The sequence below is a fragment of the Tupaia chinensis genome, unplaced genomic scaffold, assembly GCF_000334495.1.
Source record: "Tupaia chinensis unplaced genomic scaffold, TupChi_1.0 Scaffold147433_1, whole genome shotgun sequence".
Taxonomy (NCBI): Eukaryota; Metazoa; Chordata; class Mammalia; order Scandentia; family Tupaiidae; genus Tupaia; species Tupaia belangeri.
The window spans coordinates 2,302,003-2,319,342 of NW_006207284.1; the positions used below are offsets into that span (position 1 = coordinate 2,302,003).

The window sequence follows — 17,340 nt, forward strand, 5'->3', positions numbered from 1 at the left end:
GAAGGCACCCGGTGCGGGACGCGAACCGCTTCGACTACATGGGAATCCAGCAGCATAGCCATTACACTAACTGCTAGTCCCTTGATTGTGATCTTCAGTAAACCTTTTTTCTCTTCTCAATAAAATGGAGAAGACTTTCTCTCTTATATTATTAAACATATTATAGGTTTTCATTACATAGCAGATCTCTTTTTCCTCTTCCTTCTGCCTTTACTGATCAGCTCCCTAGTCCTCAGTGACTTAATCAGGTGTACAAAACTAGCATGCATCAGAATTACTTGTAAAGTGTTTTGATTCTTCTGCAAGACAAGAAAATAAAAACTACTAACAATATTATTTTTAATTACTTATTTACAGTCATTCACTGTACATGAATACGGTATACTAAATAAGATTTTCTACCCAGTATACATTGTATATTGGCTCAATCAAGGATAGTCCCATACATCAACAAGTAATTTTCATCAACCAATAATATTCTATTTCTTACATATTTTGCTTTTTCTCCCTCTTGATTCCCTGCCTCTCACCTTCTGCCAACTGTCCCCCTTCTCCCACACTCTGTGGTGTGTATAGTTTTCTATACCTTTTTCCCCCTCACATTTTATTGATTCACTAAAGACCTTAATTAAAAACTTTCTATAGCAAGCACAGCTGATATATACATATTTATGAATGCATGTCTGACTTTAGGCGTGAACCTCAGTGAGTAAAGGGAACTTGGTATAAAGTAGCACCTTGCTGGAGCTGTATAGCTTACTGCAGTCCTTAAATAGGTATCAATGGGTATTTTTAATGCATTTTTTAATTTCAAAAAAGAATTTTAGTTTTAATAGATCAAAATTTTTAAAATGTTAAGAGAAATTTACCTAAAACTTAAATCCAAGAGAAAAGTTAGGATTCAGTTCAAATAGTAGGTAGCTGAACCTATCAATAATTCAAGGGAAGACAAAAATTCTTAAATATGGAAATCAAAGCATTGAAGAAAATCGGTAATGTTTTAGCCTAAAATAAAAAAATTCTATTTCACTAGTTCAGATTCATGTAATTAATCTCTCTTCTATTGAATTTGCAGTGTTACTGTGGTCTGATCTTTTCATTTAAACTCTGGAAGTTAACAACTCTGGACTTTTCCCTACCATTAGGCTGCCCATTCTCTTGGTTGTTTCTTGTATTCTTATTTCTGTGTGTCCAACTTTAGTTTTCCTGGTACAGCACTCCCTTCGGCACTTCTTAGAGAGCTGGTCTGGTGTTGGTAATGTCTTTCACATTTTGTTTCTCTGAGATTGTTTTTGTCTTTTTTTCCCCATATGAAAGATAATTTGCTGGGTATAGTATTCTTGGTTGAAATTGTTTTTCACTTAACACTTTGATATATTTTCCCATTCTTTCTGTGCTTGCATTTGTTTCCAATGAGAAGTCTGACGTTATGGTTAGGGTTATGGGATATCCTTTGAAAGTAACTTGGCATTTCTCTCTTGCCAGTTTTAGTAGCTTGTCTGTCTGTAGTTTTGGTCAGTCTGGCCATGATGTGCCTTGGGGAAGATCTTGGGTTGATTCTATGTGGGGTCCTTTGTATTTCTTGGGTCTAGATATTTGAGTGCTTCTCTAGGTTTAGAAAGTTTTCTTCCAGGATTTCATGGGATAGATTATCAATACCCTTATTAGTTTCTTCACCTTCTGGGATATCGATGATCTGGATGTTTGGGCGTTTAATGGTATCTAGTATTACTCATATGTTATTCTCATTTTGGGGGATTATTTTTACAGTCTTTTTGGTGAATTTCTCTAGCTCAGAGGTCCTATCTTTTACATCTGCGATTCGATCTTCTGCATGGTCTAACCTGCTTTCGATATTTTCTTTTCTTTTTTTATATATATGATCAGTTATTTAATTAGGTTCTTGGCAAAAAATTTAGAACACCAATTTGTGAGGATAAACTCAATTTGTAAGAGCAAACATGGATCGCATATAGCCCTGGAGCTGAGGACCAGCTTTGATTTTTGGTAAAATTTGCGAATCCACAGCTTTCTGATCAACCATACTCTGCTCTGAAATCTCGTATTTCTCTTTCTCTGTGTCGAAGATCTCACCTTCCTGGTGTCTGGGTTTCTGCAGTTTCTTTTTCTTGAAGTAAGCATCGGTAAGGTGCTTTGGGATTTTTTACTTTGCTAATATCAATTTTCGTGGAGGTGGCAATGACAAATTTCTGGTGTGTTCTTCACAGTGGAACTCGATTGAGAACCAGCAGTACAGTCATAAGTAGGAAGCCACTGCTCAGCTGCTTCAGGAAAACCACTCTCTGGCCTCTGTGGCCTCCAGTGAGGATGATCAAAACGGTCCCAGGAGTGATGCTAGCTCGCAGCTTTCCCACATGCTGACTGAAGGGTTTTTTGCCGGGGTTCAATAGATTTTGAGGCACATCTTCAGAAGGATAATACCTAGGCATTTTTCACAGTTTAACTACCTGGGTACCACCATTCTTGTCTACACCAACTGGTTTTGTAACAGTCACAAGATCCTTCTTCTTTTTCTTTTCAATCCTGGATTTAGTGGCCAAGTACTACCTCTTGTACATGGCCTTCCTGGAAATACATGCCCCAGACCAGGACTGGGTTTCGGCTGCAATGGGGCTTCCCCTTCTTGAGCTTTTTAGCCTTGGGGTCACCCTTTTTAACCTTGCCACTGGCATCAGCCTTCTTGGCTTCAGGTTTCTTCTCCTTAGTATCCTGTTTTGCAGATTTTTCACATGCCATCTTGTATAGTGGGAAAAAGAGCTGCTTTTGATATTTCCAACGGAAGTTGTTTTGGGGGGTTTTTTTGAGAGGTTTTTTTTGCTATAGGGCGCGTGCGCTCGCCAGACAGACAGAGAGAGACATAGAGACAGAAAGCGAGAAATCGCCCCCCAGGGGGGATGGTCACGCTGCAATCCCTTCTCCTCCATTCTCCTCTCGGGATCTTGGGCACGCACGCACACGCGCCTGGCGTGAGTTTTAAGCCACCGGGTCTGGGACACGAACCGTGGTCGACTACATGGGAGTCCAGCGACATAGCCATTACGCTAACTGCTGGTTCCCAGCCAGCGGAAGTTTTGATTTCTGGTATTACAGCCTTCATCTCTAACAATTCCATTTGATTCTTTTTTATAATGTTTACCTTCTCTTCAGATCATGCAAGAACTTCCTCACCTCCTGGAACTCAGTGTCGCTTTCCTCCTGTATCTTCTGGAGTTCATTGTCTCTATTCTCTAGCATCTCTGTTAGCTTTGTCACTCTGAATATTTTAAATTCTTTATCTGACATTTCCATGAGTTCCCTTGTATTCTTTGTGAAGGAAGAGTTATTCTTTTCCATTAGAGGAGAGAGATTTTCTTGGTTTCTCATATTTCTTGTACCTCTGCAGTGGTATCTGGCCATCTAATGGATTATACGTTTTTTCCTATGTCTTAGAGTTAAATCTGAGCAATCAGACGAATGCAGAAGGAGGTGACCTGCAGTCTGTAAACAGTACCATTTTTATCCCTTTGTACAATTGATTCAGTGAAAATAGGAGGGTGTAGTCTGGGCCTAGGTCTTTGGTGGTCAAAATCCCGGAATGGGGCCCGCTCAGAACTCAGATACAGATAGCCGCTGATTGACTTATCCTGGCTCCTGGCTAGACTGGGGAGCAGGAGGGTGAAGTCTGGGCAGAGGGTCTTGGTGGTCACAATATCTGATTGGCGCTGCTCAGAATTCTGCAGTAAGATTATTTTTAAGTTACTGTGGAGTGTGCCATTTCTCTTGACTATTTTGTTAAAAATGCTTTCTTTTGTTTTAATTTTAGGCGACTGAAAGGTATGACATTTTTGATCCAAGACCGTCCATTTCAGCCCAGGGAACTACAGTGGTGACAAGGACATGGGACTCCTACTGCCAGATTACAGATGGTTTAATACAATTGCCATCCTGGCTGACAACTGTGAAAAGGAACTTTGGATTATTTTGTTTTATTTTTGCAGGACACCACAATTTCAAATCCATAGGACACATCAGGTAATACTCTCCTGTCACTTCAGAAAAACATATGCTTCTTGGGACCAAACAGATGGTGTAATGGTTACATTGCAGGACTCTCACATGGCCAACTGTGGTTAAAGTCTCGGACCTGGAAGCATGGGACTTGGCACCATATGTGTCAGTGTTCATGCTCAAAATGGCAAGGGGAGGGACTAGCAGTTAGCGTAATGGCTACGTCGCTGGACTTCCACGTAGTCGACTGCGATTAGAGTCCTGGACCTGGTGACTTAAGCTCACACTGGGCGCCTGTGTGTGTGTGCCCAAGACCCTGAGAAGAGAATGGAGGAGAAGGGATTGCAGCGTGACCATCCCCCCTGAGGGGGGTGATTTCTCGCTTTCTGTCTCTCTATCTCTCTCTGTCTGTCTGGTGAGCGCACGCGCCCTATAGCAAAAACCGCTCAAAAAAAATAATAAAAAATGGCAAGGGGAGAATGGAGAAGGGCTCTATCAGGCGAGTGTATATGCCCTATAGCAAAAATCTCTATTAAAAAAAAGGAAAGAAACATGTTTCTTTCTGTCTATATTTGTCTGTCTGCCTTCCTTTCCTTTACCGCACTTTCCACAGAGAGAGAAAAAACACCCCATGATGGAGCATGATCATGCCACAGTTCCTCTCCATTTTTCTGTTGGGATTTAGAGGGGTACACACGCACATGTGCCCATCATGTTTTTCAAGCCACCAGCACCAGGATTTGAACCATGTCTGACCATGTGGGATCTAACTCTCTTACCCACAGAGTTATCAATAAGTGGCCAGCCTTTCAAAATCTTACATATAAAAAACAAGAAACCAGAATGTTTGAGCCACAGTGTTTTAAGTAAACCTCTCCCCACGTTGCAGTCTTATTGTTTCACAGTGAACCAATTAACTTTAGTATGGGATATGATGATGACGACCTACTTTTTGTTCAGTTTAGTCTACCTATGACTTTCAAGTTATTTATCTATTTCTTTCAAAAGAAAGACGGAGACAGAGACCCTTGCAGGGTCTTGCAAGGTTGCTATCCTCCCTGCCAGTCAGCAAGGGTGTACCAGTGGGCCCATCCAGCATGTTCAGCTTGAGCTAGCATCTGACTCTGGGGCCTTACCATATGGTTCTAGTGTCACATCCCTACTGCCTATGCTGCCACACTGGACCATGGTCTGCCTGAGGCTGTAGGTTTTTGTTTTTGTTTTTTTGTTCTCTAGAGGGTTTTGTTTGTTTGTTTTTTTAGTTTTGGGCACATGTGATTGACAGAGAGCAAGGAGAAACTGAGAAATCACCCCTCAGGGGGATGGCCATACTGCAGTCCCCTCTCCATTCTCTTCTAGGGATTTTTCAGCAAGTTCATGTATGTGCACCTGGCATGTTTTTCAAGCCACTGGGTCTGGGACTCGAACTGAAGTCAACTATGTGGAATTCAGCCTCTTTAACCTCCATGCCACCAGCTTGTCCATGATCTTTTTTTTTTTTTTTTTTAATTTTCAGATATATTTTTGATTCCTTAAGTTTTAGATATTTAATTGAGATACACTCAGGAAAAGAACTCTTGAATTTTCCTGGTTGACAGAGAGAACACAAGTACTGCTCATTTTTACTGCAAAATTTCATTATGAAGTTTTTTTAAGAAATTCAGAAAACTTGAATTTTACAATAAACACTCATACAGCTACCTCTCAATTTTATCATTAACAGTTTACTATACATGTTTTAACTTACCTATCTGGCCATCTACTCTTTAATATTTTTGATGCATTTCAGAATAAGTTGTTTATATCAAGTTCTGCAGTTTGGGATGCATTTTTTCTTCTGTCCTAAAATGACAGCTATCTTTATGTTTACTCTCTGATAAAATCTGTTATTTTATATCCAGTGTGACGCTCCCAGTATTTTTCTTAAGCTCACTAGTGAAATGAAATATCCTACTGTCTTATGTATTTGTCTCCTGTGGATTTCACATTTTGGGGTTTCTGATATGTGGTGTTTGACATTGAATCACATAAATCAGGAGAGTTTTCAGTGCTTTATTCATATTGTTGAATAGAACTGTTAGCCCAGATTTATAAATATGTTTTGTGTGTAGAATGTTGCTGTTATTTGTTATTTGGCAATGGAATTCAGGGTGGTTTTAAGAAATCTGGGCTTTATGGAATCTTGCTGTAGGCTATGATAAAATATTTTTGTCACAGACTAATACTCATAATTCCTTTAAAGATCAATTTTGTTTTTGTTTTTTTAATTGGCTAGAGTGCACATGTGCTTGTCAGAGAAGAGAGAAAGAGAGGAAAATGAGAAAGTCCCTCCCATTATGGAGGATGGCCACACCACAGTTTCTTCTCTAGTTCTCTTTTAGGGATTTTGAGCATGCCATGAACATGTGCCTGGCATATTTTTTTTTTTTTCAAGCCACTGGGTCAGGACTTGAAGCCATGTGAGATCTAGCTACCTTAACCAGTACATCACCACCTGGCTCTAGAAAGAGATTTTAAATGTCATCTGTATATACATATATATATATATATATATAACTCTCCAGCCATTACCTGCCATCTTGATGTAGTTCATTTCTCTCTGTTTTTTAAAAACTTTGACATAGTAAGGTGTGTGTCAAAATCACCATTTAATCTTTATTTTAACTCTTTTCTCACCATATTACAACTTTTTTACTTAAACACAGCCACCACAATTTTGTATATTCTAATTGTCTTTCTGTCTGTGTATATTCAACATTTTTTCTGGAACATAGAAGACAGTCAATATTGTGTAGTAACTGAATGTAAAAATGTTTCAAATTAGTTAATTTTTTTTTCTTTCTTGCTAAGGCTTCAAGTTCCCTGTAGAATTTTAAAATAACCTTTGCTAATGAGGATGTCTGATACTGTTACTATAAAAGATGAAACTGAAACAATGAAGAATTTGGAGGCAGAAGTGAAAGATAAAACCAGAGTTGAAAATCTTATCAAATCGGAAAACTATGAGACGATTTTGACAGAGAAGAATGAACGTTGTATTGACAACAATATTGATTTGCAGGTAAGCAGGATTTTCTCTAAGACTATACGTACTAAATATTCAATAAATAATTGTTTCTCTTCTTACAAAACTCACTTTTCAAAATTCTAAAAGTATGTTGTCTCTCAGGTCATTCTTACCAGCTGTTTTTTGAGCTACCTGAATTAGCCAGGTCTTCAACTCTTTGATTTACTTGTAGTGTGTAATTAATTCTTTCTATTTGTTTATGGCCAGTGTGTTTTTATTAGCTTTATTACTTTTTATTCCACCTTTCCCCTAACTAACATTACAATGAAAGTTCAGAATTTAACCTAAGAGCTCTTAGAGGAAAGAGAAACAGAAATTGAAACTGTAGTTTTTAGTTTAGCCTTGTGAATAAAGAATTCTATTTTTGGAGGCACTATTCTATCATTCTTTCTATAGTATATCCTAGAGACATTGTGGGCTATATGCCAGAAATTACAGATTCACTTGTAATAACAAAGCTTTCTAATAAAAGGTTATCTCATTCCTTCATTCAGTCAAAACTTTGTTTATTCCCATCATCTGCCAGGCACCATCTGAGACAATTCTAGCAATTTCTACAACAAAAAAAAAGGATTTAGGCCCCACTGATTTAGAATAGTCAAGTGGTAATTATCTGAGAAACTAGGAGAAATCACATATTTTTTCCCAGTCATTTTTAGTAATAGCATTTTATGAAATGATAAAATATCACCATGCCTGTAATCAGAACATTTAGTAATGGCAGTGTGCCAATGTCCTGATTACATCAGAGAAAATACGCTAAAATTCTATTGCATTTCTAATTCAAATAATAAAAGATTTTATTTAGTCTTTTTTCTACATCTAATGCTCAGTCTCTGGGGTCATGCTTATTAACAAGTGATTACCTTTGGTTGTTCATTTCCTATCGTGTCTATTGCGTTACCCTTGGTGGGAAGCACAAGACCATTGAAATCACTTCTCTCTCATCTTGGCCCAGTTGTTTGTACTGCAGGAGAATTTCATACAATGCTCAAACGTTTATCGAAAGCCTCTTCTGTGCTTTGGAAATATCAGAGTAAACAAGGATGGACAGGTTCTTTGATCTTGTGTTCCTTATAGCAACGTTTATCTAAAGCCTCTTCTGTGCTTCTGTGCTTTGGAAATATCAGAGTAAACAAGGATGGACAGGTTCTTTGATCTTGTGTTCCTTATAGCATGGTAACTGTAAAGGGAGGAACCAGTAAAGGAGTAAGGAGCAGGAAAGAGAATATGAGAATTCATTTTGTTAATGTGTTGTTAATATTGTATCCATTGTCTATCTAGCTGTTTTTGAGAATTTACTGTCTGTAAGAGTATGTACACTCTGCTTTAAGTTTTTGAGGTCCAGAATGCCTCTGTCCATGGTGCCTGACAAAAGGCTTACAGTATAACTTGTATAGAAGGGATTTTTAAGTAATGGAAATTGGGAATCCAAAAGTAGATATAATTTTTCATGTGTTTTCACTTAAAATCATGTAAAACAAAGGCAACTTTTTCAAATATCAACAGAATAATTTTTTAAGAGGAATGTAGTTAATATGGTGTTACCTTTAAATTAATATGGAGTTAACTGTTCTAATATACTACTAGACATTTTATCTTCCTTGGTACTTAAAGGTTGTCATGTCAAACAGCAAGTATTATTTTTACTCATAAATCTGGATGTATGTGTACCAAATCATTTATGTTTCCTCCTGAGAATTTCAAATAGACCATTAACTTTTTTCTAGTAGAATAATAAAGTAGTCTCTACTTTCCTCCTTCGGCAAAATTGTCTTCAGAAACATAACTACTGTGACTTAAGAAAAGGGGATGTTTATTTTCTGAAAGAAGCATCCATTCCATCCATTTATACTAAAACTGCACATACTTAGTGTATGCAGTTCACCGAGTAAAATCATTTCTAAAAGAAGGGATGTCAAAGATTATTTTATACTATGAAGAAACCTTACGATTTTCTCCTCTCTAATAAGAACAGTTTTTACTGAGGCCAGCAGGTAGCATAATGGTTGAAACACTGGACTCCCAAATGGCGGACTGCAGTTCAAGTTCCTCCTGGCAGCTTGCTTTCTCACTTTCCCTCTCTGTCTTTTTCTGGTCAGATTAAAAATAATAATAATGAGCGACCAGCAGCTGGCATAATGACTGTGTCAGTGGACTCTCATGTAGTCGACCACGGTTTGAGTTCCAGACCCAGTAGTTTAAACTCACGCCGGGCCCGTGTGCGTGCATGCCCAAGATTCCAAGAGGAGAATGGAGGAGAAGGGATTGTGGCATGGTTATCGCCTCTGGGGGTGATTTCTCACTTTCTGTCTCTGTCTCTGTCTTCCTGGCAAGAGCATGTGCCCTATAGCAAAAAACACTCTGAAATAGTAATAATAATAATGATAAATTAAATAAAATAATTCTTTTAAAAAAATAAAAAAAGAAAAGAGTAGTATTAACCAAAAATAATTTCATCAAGCTAGTAAGAGGTCAGCAAACGTTAGGTATCCAAGCAGAAATTATCTCATAACTTCCTTGACTGTTTCTTTTATAAATAATTCTATTTGTATGGCTCTTTCTACTTTTTAAAGTTGTTTGTTAGTTGCATTTTTTTATTCAGGGTTTTCTTTGGCACTATAAACTTTCATAAGAGTTTTAGGATTACGTTCTTATTAATTTCTTCATATTGAGATGCTGGAAAATTCATGATGTATTTTTTCTGTGAAAAAAATGTATCATGACTTTTCCAACAACCCAATACTTCAGAGCTAGTTCAAGTAACCTGTGTGCATTAATATAGAAAAGTTAACTTTCCCACATAATTGCCATGGCATTGTTCTGTATTGGCAGTCATGGTCATTAGTAATTGTGCAAAGGATTTTTGCTTAGTAATTTTCCTTCTGCTACACACCTTTCCCTTTGAGAATCTAGAGGTTTATCTTATACTTCCTAAAATTATTTGTAAGTTGGGACAGAGCAGTGGATGTCAGGTTTCTAAAATTAGAAAAATGTGTTTTGTTAGACTATCATATCCCTGTTCTTTAATATGAGGCAAATGGTGGGGACAAGAAGAAAGTGTTTGCTTTGATTTCCTGTGTATAACTCATTAGGGTGGCCTTCATTGTTTGATTCTTTTGGTTTTCAGGAATAGATTATTCAGATTAAATTTTGGGTAGATTATTTGTGTTGGATTTATAGTCATTTACTTGAAATGAAAATTTAAAATCTTGCCCTTGGGACCAGCAGGTGGCCTGGTAGTTAAGGCACCAGATTCCACATGGCCAGCTGTGCAGTTTGAGTCCCAGACCCAGCAAAAAAAAACACACCAGGCACACATGCATGCATGCGTGCCCAAAATCCTGAAAGAAGGGCTTAATTGTGGTATGGCTATCTCCCCAGTAGGTGATTTCTCGCTTTCCCTTCTCTGTGTTTCTCTCTCTGTCTATCCAGAGAGTGCACTGGTCCTATGGCAAAAGTCTTTAAAAAAAAAAGAACCCTACCTACTTTTTACTTATTAAAAGTTTATGCTTGTCCCAACTGCAGTAACAGAAACTGCCAGTGTTATTTGGCAGACTGAAGCTAGGTGGAAGACCCAAGTTTGATTCCTGGCCCACCCAAAATAGTCAGGCGTGATAGTATGTACTTATAGTCCAGCTACTCAGGAGTCTGAGGCAGGAGGATCACAATGTACCACAACCATGTCTAAAACCACACACATACACATACACATACTCACTACACAGGAATAAAATTTAAATTCAGCTTTGTCCCAGGGTTTTTGTCTATATATGTGTGTATATACACAAAACCCAATACTTATTTTGAACAGTTCAAACAGTGTCCCTAACTAACTATTGATTAACAACAGGACAATCAATCCAAATTGTATTAGTAACCCTTGGTTGTGGAGGTAGTAAGAAAACCAATTTCGAAGGGGGCTGGCAGGTAGTGTGGTAGTTAAGACACTGTACTCCCACCATGGTTTAAGTCCTGTACCTGGCACCTTAAAAATCATGCCAGGCACGTGTGTATGCATGCCCAGAAATCCCAGGAGAAGAATGGAGGTGGGATTGCGGTTTATGTCCATCCCCCTGGGGGGGGAGGGTGTGATTTCTCACTTTCTCTCTCACCCTCGTCCCAAAAACAAAACAACAAACAAACAAAATAGAAAACTGACTTTTGTTAACTAAGCCTATGTACCAGAGTCATGCACTATATGAGTGACCTTTCTTCACACAGAATCAGTTAAAGTAGTTATTTAGTATCCTCATTTCTGTAGTAAGCTCTTTGATAATCGAGGTGATAATCTTACATCTTGTATCCCCCACATTCCGATACTTTTACTGAAAAGGTGGTGAAGGGTACTATAAGGGGCATAAAAACAAAATGACAGTACATTTTCTTGTTTGAGAAACAAAATAAGAAGGATGTATGCTAAGTTCCTACCTAGTAGATAATTAGAGTTTAACATGCAGTAGTCGCTATTGCTAATATATAGCATTATCTTCATAGTCGTTACTACTTACTTAATGGAACAACTATATAGCTTCTCAAAGCTTTATTGACCTGTAAGACAGATTTTATTCTTTAGTAGTAAAATAAAAAGTAAAACCTTTTTCCTGATGTAAGCTCCCCAGAATTACAGTGTAATCTGTTTTTATTGTTTCCTATCAATTATCTTTAATAAGTTGAACTTTTTAAAACTTGGAGTTTACTTCCCATAGCAGACTTGACTTTCTAGAATTATTTCTAGGACTTGGTACTCTAGCTACAGAACTTGGGATGTATACATATGTGAAGGACTTCAAGCATATGTGCTTTTCACGGTGCTTTACTATGGTATATAAAAAGTCTGTTCACATCTTGTGAGTATAGAATTGCTTTTACATGAACCAGCAGGTGGCATGGTGTAGCAGTTACATCACTGGTCTCCCACATGGCCGACTGTGGTTCAAGTCCTAGACCTTATGGCTTCACAATCATGCCGGGTGCATGTACGTTCATGCCCAAGATCCTGGGAGGGCAGTGGAGGAGAAGGGATTGCAGAGTGGCTGTCCTTCGGGAAGTGATTTGTCACTTTCCCTCTCTCTGTCTCTGTCTCTCTCTCTCTCTCCAGGAAGCACACTCGCCCTAAGGCAAAAACCTCTTAAAAACAAAAGGGGGACCCATTTTCTTGATTCTAAATTAGACTCCCCCACACTCCCGATTGGACGTATCCGGTGTCTCCCAGCACTTTAGTGGGAGAGACACATCCATCGCTCCCACCCCCTCAGACACCCTTAGGGCTCAACCTTGGGTGTTCACCTCTCATCTTGGGCTCTGCAGAGGAAAGGCAGAGTCCACGGGCAACCCTGAGTACCCTTGGCAGGGCAGGAGAAAGGCCTAACTAAAGGCCCAAACCCGGTCCTGCTGGTCAGTGGGACAGGACGGGCCCTACTGGAGAACCCTTGGGGATTGGAGGACGATTTCCACCTGAACGGAGGGAGGGGGCTGCTTGATCTGTTTGCAGACCGACCCAGAGATAACTAAACAGCCTAGGTGTTGTAAGGCCACCGGCACCCTGTCTCAGGGCCACCCTAATCACCCCCCCCCCCAGATCCCTTTCCTGTCAAAGCCCCCAGTCCCCACCCTCTCTGCATCTGCCCCTTTCCACCTTTGGAAAGGGAGTAAACCTTTTTCTGTCCACGTGCTCTGAGTCCTGCACCACAGTTCACGCCCACACGGACTTCCTCACCTGGTCGGGATACGTCAGTCTGCCCGCTGAGAAAGGCTTGCCGGCTTCATTAACCAGCCTAGCGGTATGGTGGTGGTCTAGCCGTGAGCGCTGGAGAAGCAGCTTGGAAGAATCCAGTGTCAGTTGTCCTGCAGGCAGATTCCTCTAAGTCAGACCAGCTGTGACCGGACGCCCTGTCACCTCTGCACCTCAGCATGCCCCTACCTCGAGTGTCGCAGCCCCGAGAAGTCACTCATGGTAGCCGTTACAACGCATTGTCTCTTCACCCCTTCCTCCCGGTACCTTGTAGTGTGTAATTAATTCTTTCTATTTGTTTATGGCCAGTGTGTTTTTATTAGCTTTATTACTTTTTATTCCACCTTTCCCCTAACTAACATTACAATGAAAGTTCAGAATTTAACCTAAGAGCTCTTAGAGGAAAGAGAAACAGAAATTGAAACTGTAGTTTTTAGTTTAGCCTTGTGAATAAAGAATTCTATTTTTGGAGGCACTATTCTATCATTCTTTCTATAGTATATCCTAGAGACATTGTGGGCTATATGCCAGAAATTACAGATTCACTTGTAATAACAAAGCTTTCTAATAAAAGGTTATCTCATTCCTTCATTCAGTCAAAACTTTGTTTATTCCCATCATCTGCCAGGCACCATCTGAGACAATTCTAGCAATTTCTACAACAAAAAAAAAGGATTTAGGCCCCACTGATTTAGAATAGTCAAGTGGTAATTATCTGAGAAACTAGGAGAAATCACATATTTTTTCCCAGTCATTTTTAGTAATAGCATTTTATGAAATGATAAAATATCACCATGCCTGTAATCAGAACATTTAGTAATGGCAGTGTGCCAATGTCCTGATTACATCAGAGAAAATACGCTAAAATTCTATTGCATTTCTAATTCAAATAATAAAAGATTTTATTTAGTCTTTTTTCTACATCTAATGCTCAGTCTCTGGGGTCATGCTTATTAACAAGTGATTACCTTTGGTTGTTCATTTCCTATCGTGTCTATTGCGTTACCCTTGGTGGGAAGCACAAGACCATTGAAATCACTTCTCTCTCATCTTGGCCCAGTTGTTTGTACTGCAGGAGAATTTCATACAATGCTCAAACGTTTATCTAAAGCCTCTTCTGTGCTTCTGTGCTTTGGAAATATCAGAGTAAACAAGGATGGACAGGTTCTTTGATCTTGTGTTCCTTATAGCATGGTAACTGTAAAGGGAGGAACCAGTAAAGGAGTAAGGAGCAGGAAAGAGAATATGAGAATTCATTTTGTTAATGTGTTGTTAATATTGTATCCATTGTCTATCTAGCTGTTTTTGAGAATTTACTGTCTGTAAGAGTATGTACACTCTGCTTTAAGTTTTTGAGGTCCAGAATGCCTCTGTCCATGGTGCCTGACAAAAGGCTTACAGTATAACTTGTATAGAAGGGATTTTTAAGTAATGGAAATTGGGAATCCAAAAGTAGATATAATTTTTCATGTGTTTTCACTTAAAATCATGTAAAACAAAGGCAACTTTTTCAAATATCAACAGAATAATTTTTTAAGAGGAATGTAGTTAATATGGTGTTACCTTTAAATTAATATGGAGTTAACTGTTCTAATATACTACTAGACATTTTATCTTCCTTGGTACTTAAAGGTTGTCATGTCAAACAGCAAGTATTATTTTTACTCATAAATCTGGATGTATGTGTACCAAATCATTTATGTTTCCTCCTGAGAATTTCAAATAGACCATTAACTTTTTTCTAGTAGAATAATAAAGTAGTCTCTACTTTCCTCCTTCGGCAAAATTGTCTTCAGAAACATAACTACTGTGACTTAAGAAAAGGGGATGTTTATTTTCTGAAAGAAGCATCCATTCCATCCATTTATACTAAAACTGCACATACTTAGTGTATGCAGTTCACCGAGTAAAATCATTTCTAAAAGAAGGGATGTCAAAGATTATTTTATACTATGAAGAAACCTTACGATTTTCTCCTCTCTAATAAGAACAGTTTTTACTGAGGCCAGCAGGTAGCATAATGGTTGAAACACTGGACTCCCAAATGGCGGACTGCAGTTCAAGTTCCTCCTGGCAGCTTGCTTTCTCACTTTCCCTCTCTGTCTTTTTCTGGTCAGATTAAAAATAATAATAATGAGCGACCAGCAGCTGGCATAATGACTGTGTCAGTGGACTCTCATGTAGTCGACCACGGTTTGAGTTCCAGACCCAGTAGTTTAAACTCACGCCGGGCCCGTGTGCGTGCATGCCCAAGATTCCAAGAGGAGAATGGAGGAGAAGGGATTGCGGAATGGTTATCACCTCTGGGGGTGATTTCTCACTTTCTGTCTCTGTCTCTGTCTTCCTGGCAAGAGCATGTGCCCTATAGCAAAAAACACTCTGAAATAGTAATAATAATAATGATAAATTAAATAAAATAATTCTTTTAAAAAAATAAAAAAAGAAAAGAGTAGTATTAACCAAAAATAATTTCATCAAGCTAGTAAGAGGTCAGCAAACGTTAGGTATCCAAGCAGAAATTATCTCATAACTTCCTTGACTGTTTCTTTTATAAATAATTCTATTTGTATGGCTCTTTCTACTTTTTAAAGTTGTTTGTTAGTTGCATTTTTTTATTCAGGGTTTTCTTTGGCACTATAAACTTTCATAAGAGTTTTAGGATTACGTTCTTATTAATTTCTTCATATTGAGATGCTGGAAAATTCATGATGTATTTTTTCTGTGAAAAAAATGTATCATGACTTTTCCAACAACCCAATACTTCAGAGCTAGTTCAAGTAACCTGTGTGCATTAATATAGAAAAGTTAACTTTCCCACATAATTGCCATGGCATTGTTCTGTATTGGCAGTCATGGTCATTAGTAATTGTGCAAAGGATTTTTGCTTAGTAATTTTCCTTCTGCTACACACCTTTCCCTTTGAGAATCTAGAGGTTTATCTTATACTTCCTAAAATTATTTGTAAGTTGGGACAGAGCAGTGGATGTCAGGTTTCTAAAATTAGAAAAATGTGTTTTGTTAGACTATCATATCCCTGTTCTTTAATATGAGGCAAATGGTGGGGACAAGAAGAAAGTGTTTGCTTTGATTTCCTGTGTATAACTCATTAGGGTGGCCTTCATTGTTTGATTCTTTTGGTTTTCAGGAATAGATTATTCAGATTAAATTTTGGGTAGATTATTTGTGTTGGATTTATAGTCATTTACTTGAAATGAAAATTTAAAATCTTGCCCTTGGGACCAGCAGGTGGCCTGGTAGTTAAGGCACCAGATTCCACATGGCCAGCTGTGCAGTTTGAGTCCCAGACCCAGCAAAAAAAAACACACCAGGCACACATGCATGCATGCGTGCCCAAAATCCTGAAAGAAGGGCTTAATTGTGGTATGGCTATCTCCCCAGTAGGTGATTTCTCGCTTTCCCTTCTCTGTGTTTCTCTCTCTGTCTATCCAGAGAGTGCACTGGTCCTATGGCAAAAGTCTTTTAAAAAAAAAAGAACCCTACCTACTTTTTACTTATTAAAAGTTTATGCTTGTCCCAACTGCAGTAACAGAAACTGCCAGTGTTATTTGGCAGACTGAAGCTAGGTGGAAGACCCAAGTTTGATTCCTGGCCCACCCAAAATAGTCAGGCGTGATAGTATGTACTTATAGTCCAGCTACTCAGGAGTCTGAGGCAGGAGGATCACAATGTACCACAACCATGTCTAAAACCACACACATACACATACACATACTCACTACACAGGAATAAAATTTAAATTCAGCTTTGTCCCAGGGTTTTTGTCTATATATGTGTGTATATACACAAAACCCAATACTTATTTTGAACAGTTCAAACAGTGTCCCTAACTAACTATTGATTAACAACAGGACAATCAATCCAAATTGTATTAGTAACCCTTGGTTGTGGAGGTAGTAAGAAAACCAATTTCGAAGGGGGCTGGCAGGTAGTGTGGTAGTTAAGACACTGTACTCCCACCATGGTTTAAGTCCTGTACCTGGCACCTTAAAAATCATGCCAGGCACGTGTGTATGCATGCCCAGAAATCCCAGGAGAAGAATGGAGGTGGGATTGCGGTTTATGTCCATCCCCCTGGGGGGGGAGGGTGTGATTTCTCACTTTCTCTCTCACCCTCGTCCCAAAAACAAAACAACAAACAAACAAAATAGAAAACTGACTTTTGTTAACTAAGCCTATGTACCAGAGTCATGCACTATATGAGTGACCTTTCTTCACACAGAATCAGTTAAAGTAGTTATTTAGTATCCTCATTTCTGTAGTAAGCTCTTTGATAATCGAGGTGATAATCTTACATCTTGTATCCCCCACATTCCGATACTTTTACTGAAAAGGTGGTGAAGGGTACTATAAGGGGCATAAAAACAAAATGACAGTACATTTTCTTGTTTGAGAAACAAAATAAGAAGGATGTATGCTAAGTTCCTACCTAGTAGATAATTAGAGTTTAACATGCAGTAGTCGCTATTGCTAATATATAGCATTATCTTCATAGTCGTTACTACTTACTTAA

General features: G+C 38.6%; 1 protein-coding gene across 1 annotated transcript in view; it reads left to right on the forward strand.

Annotated features, from left to right (window-relative positions):
* Positions 1 to 17,340, forward strand: part of R3HDM1 (R3H domain containing 1) — a 180,653-nt gene that overhangs the window by 17,907 nt on the left and 145,406 nt on the right. The window contains 2 exon segments of the mRNA XM_027768764.1: positions 3,824 to 4,032; positions 6,859 to 7,069. Of these exon segments, the coding sequence (XP_027624565.1) occupies positions 6,899 to 7,069 (171 nt within the window). The 5' untranslated portion in view covers positions 3,824 to 4,032; positions 6,859 to 6,898.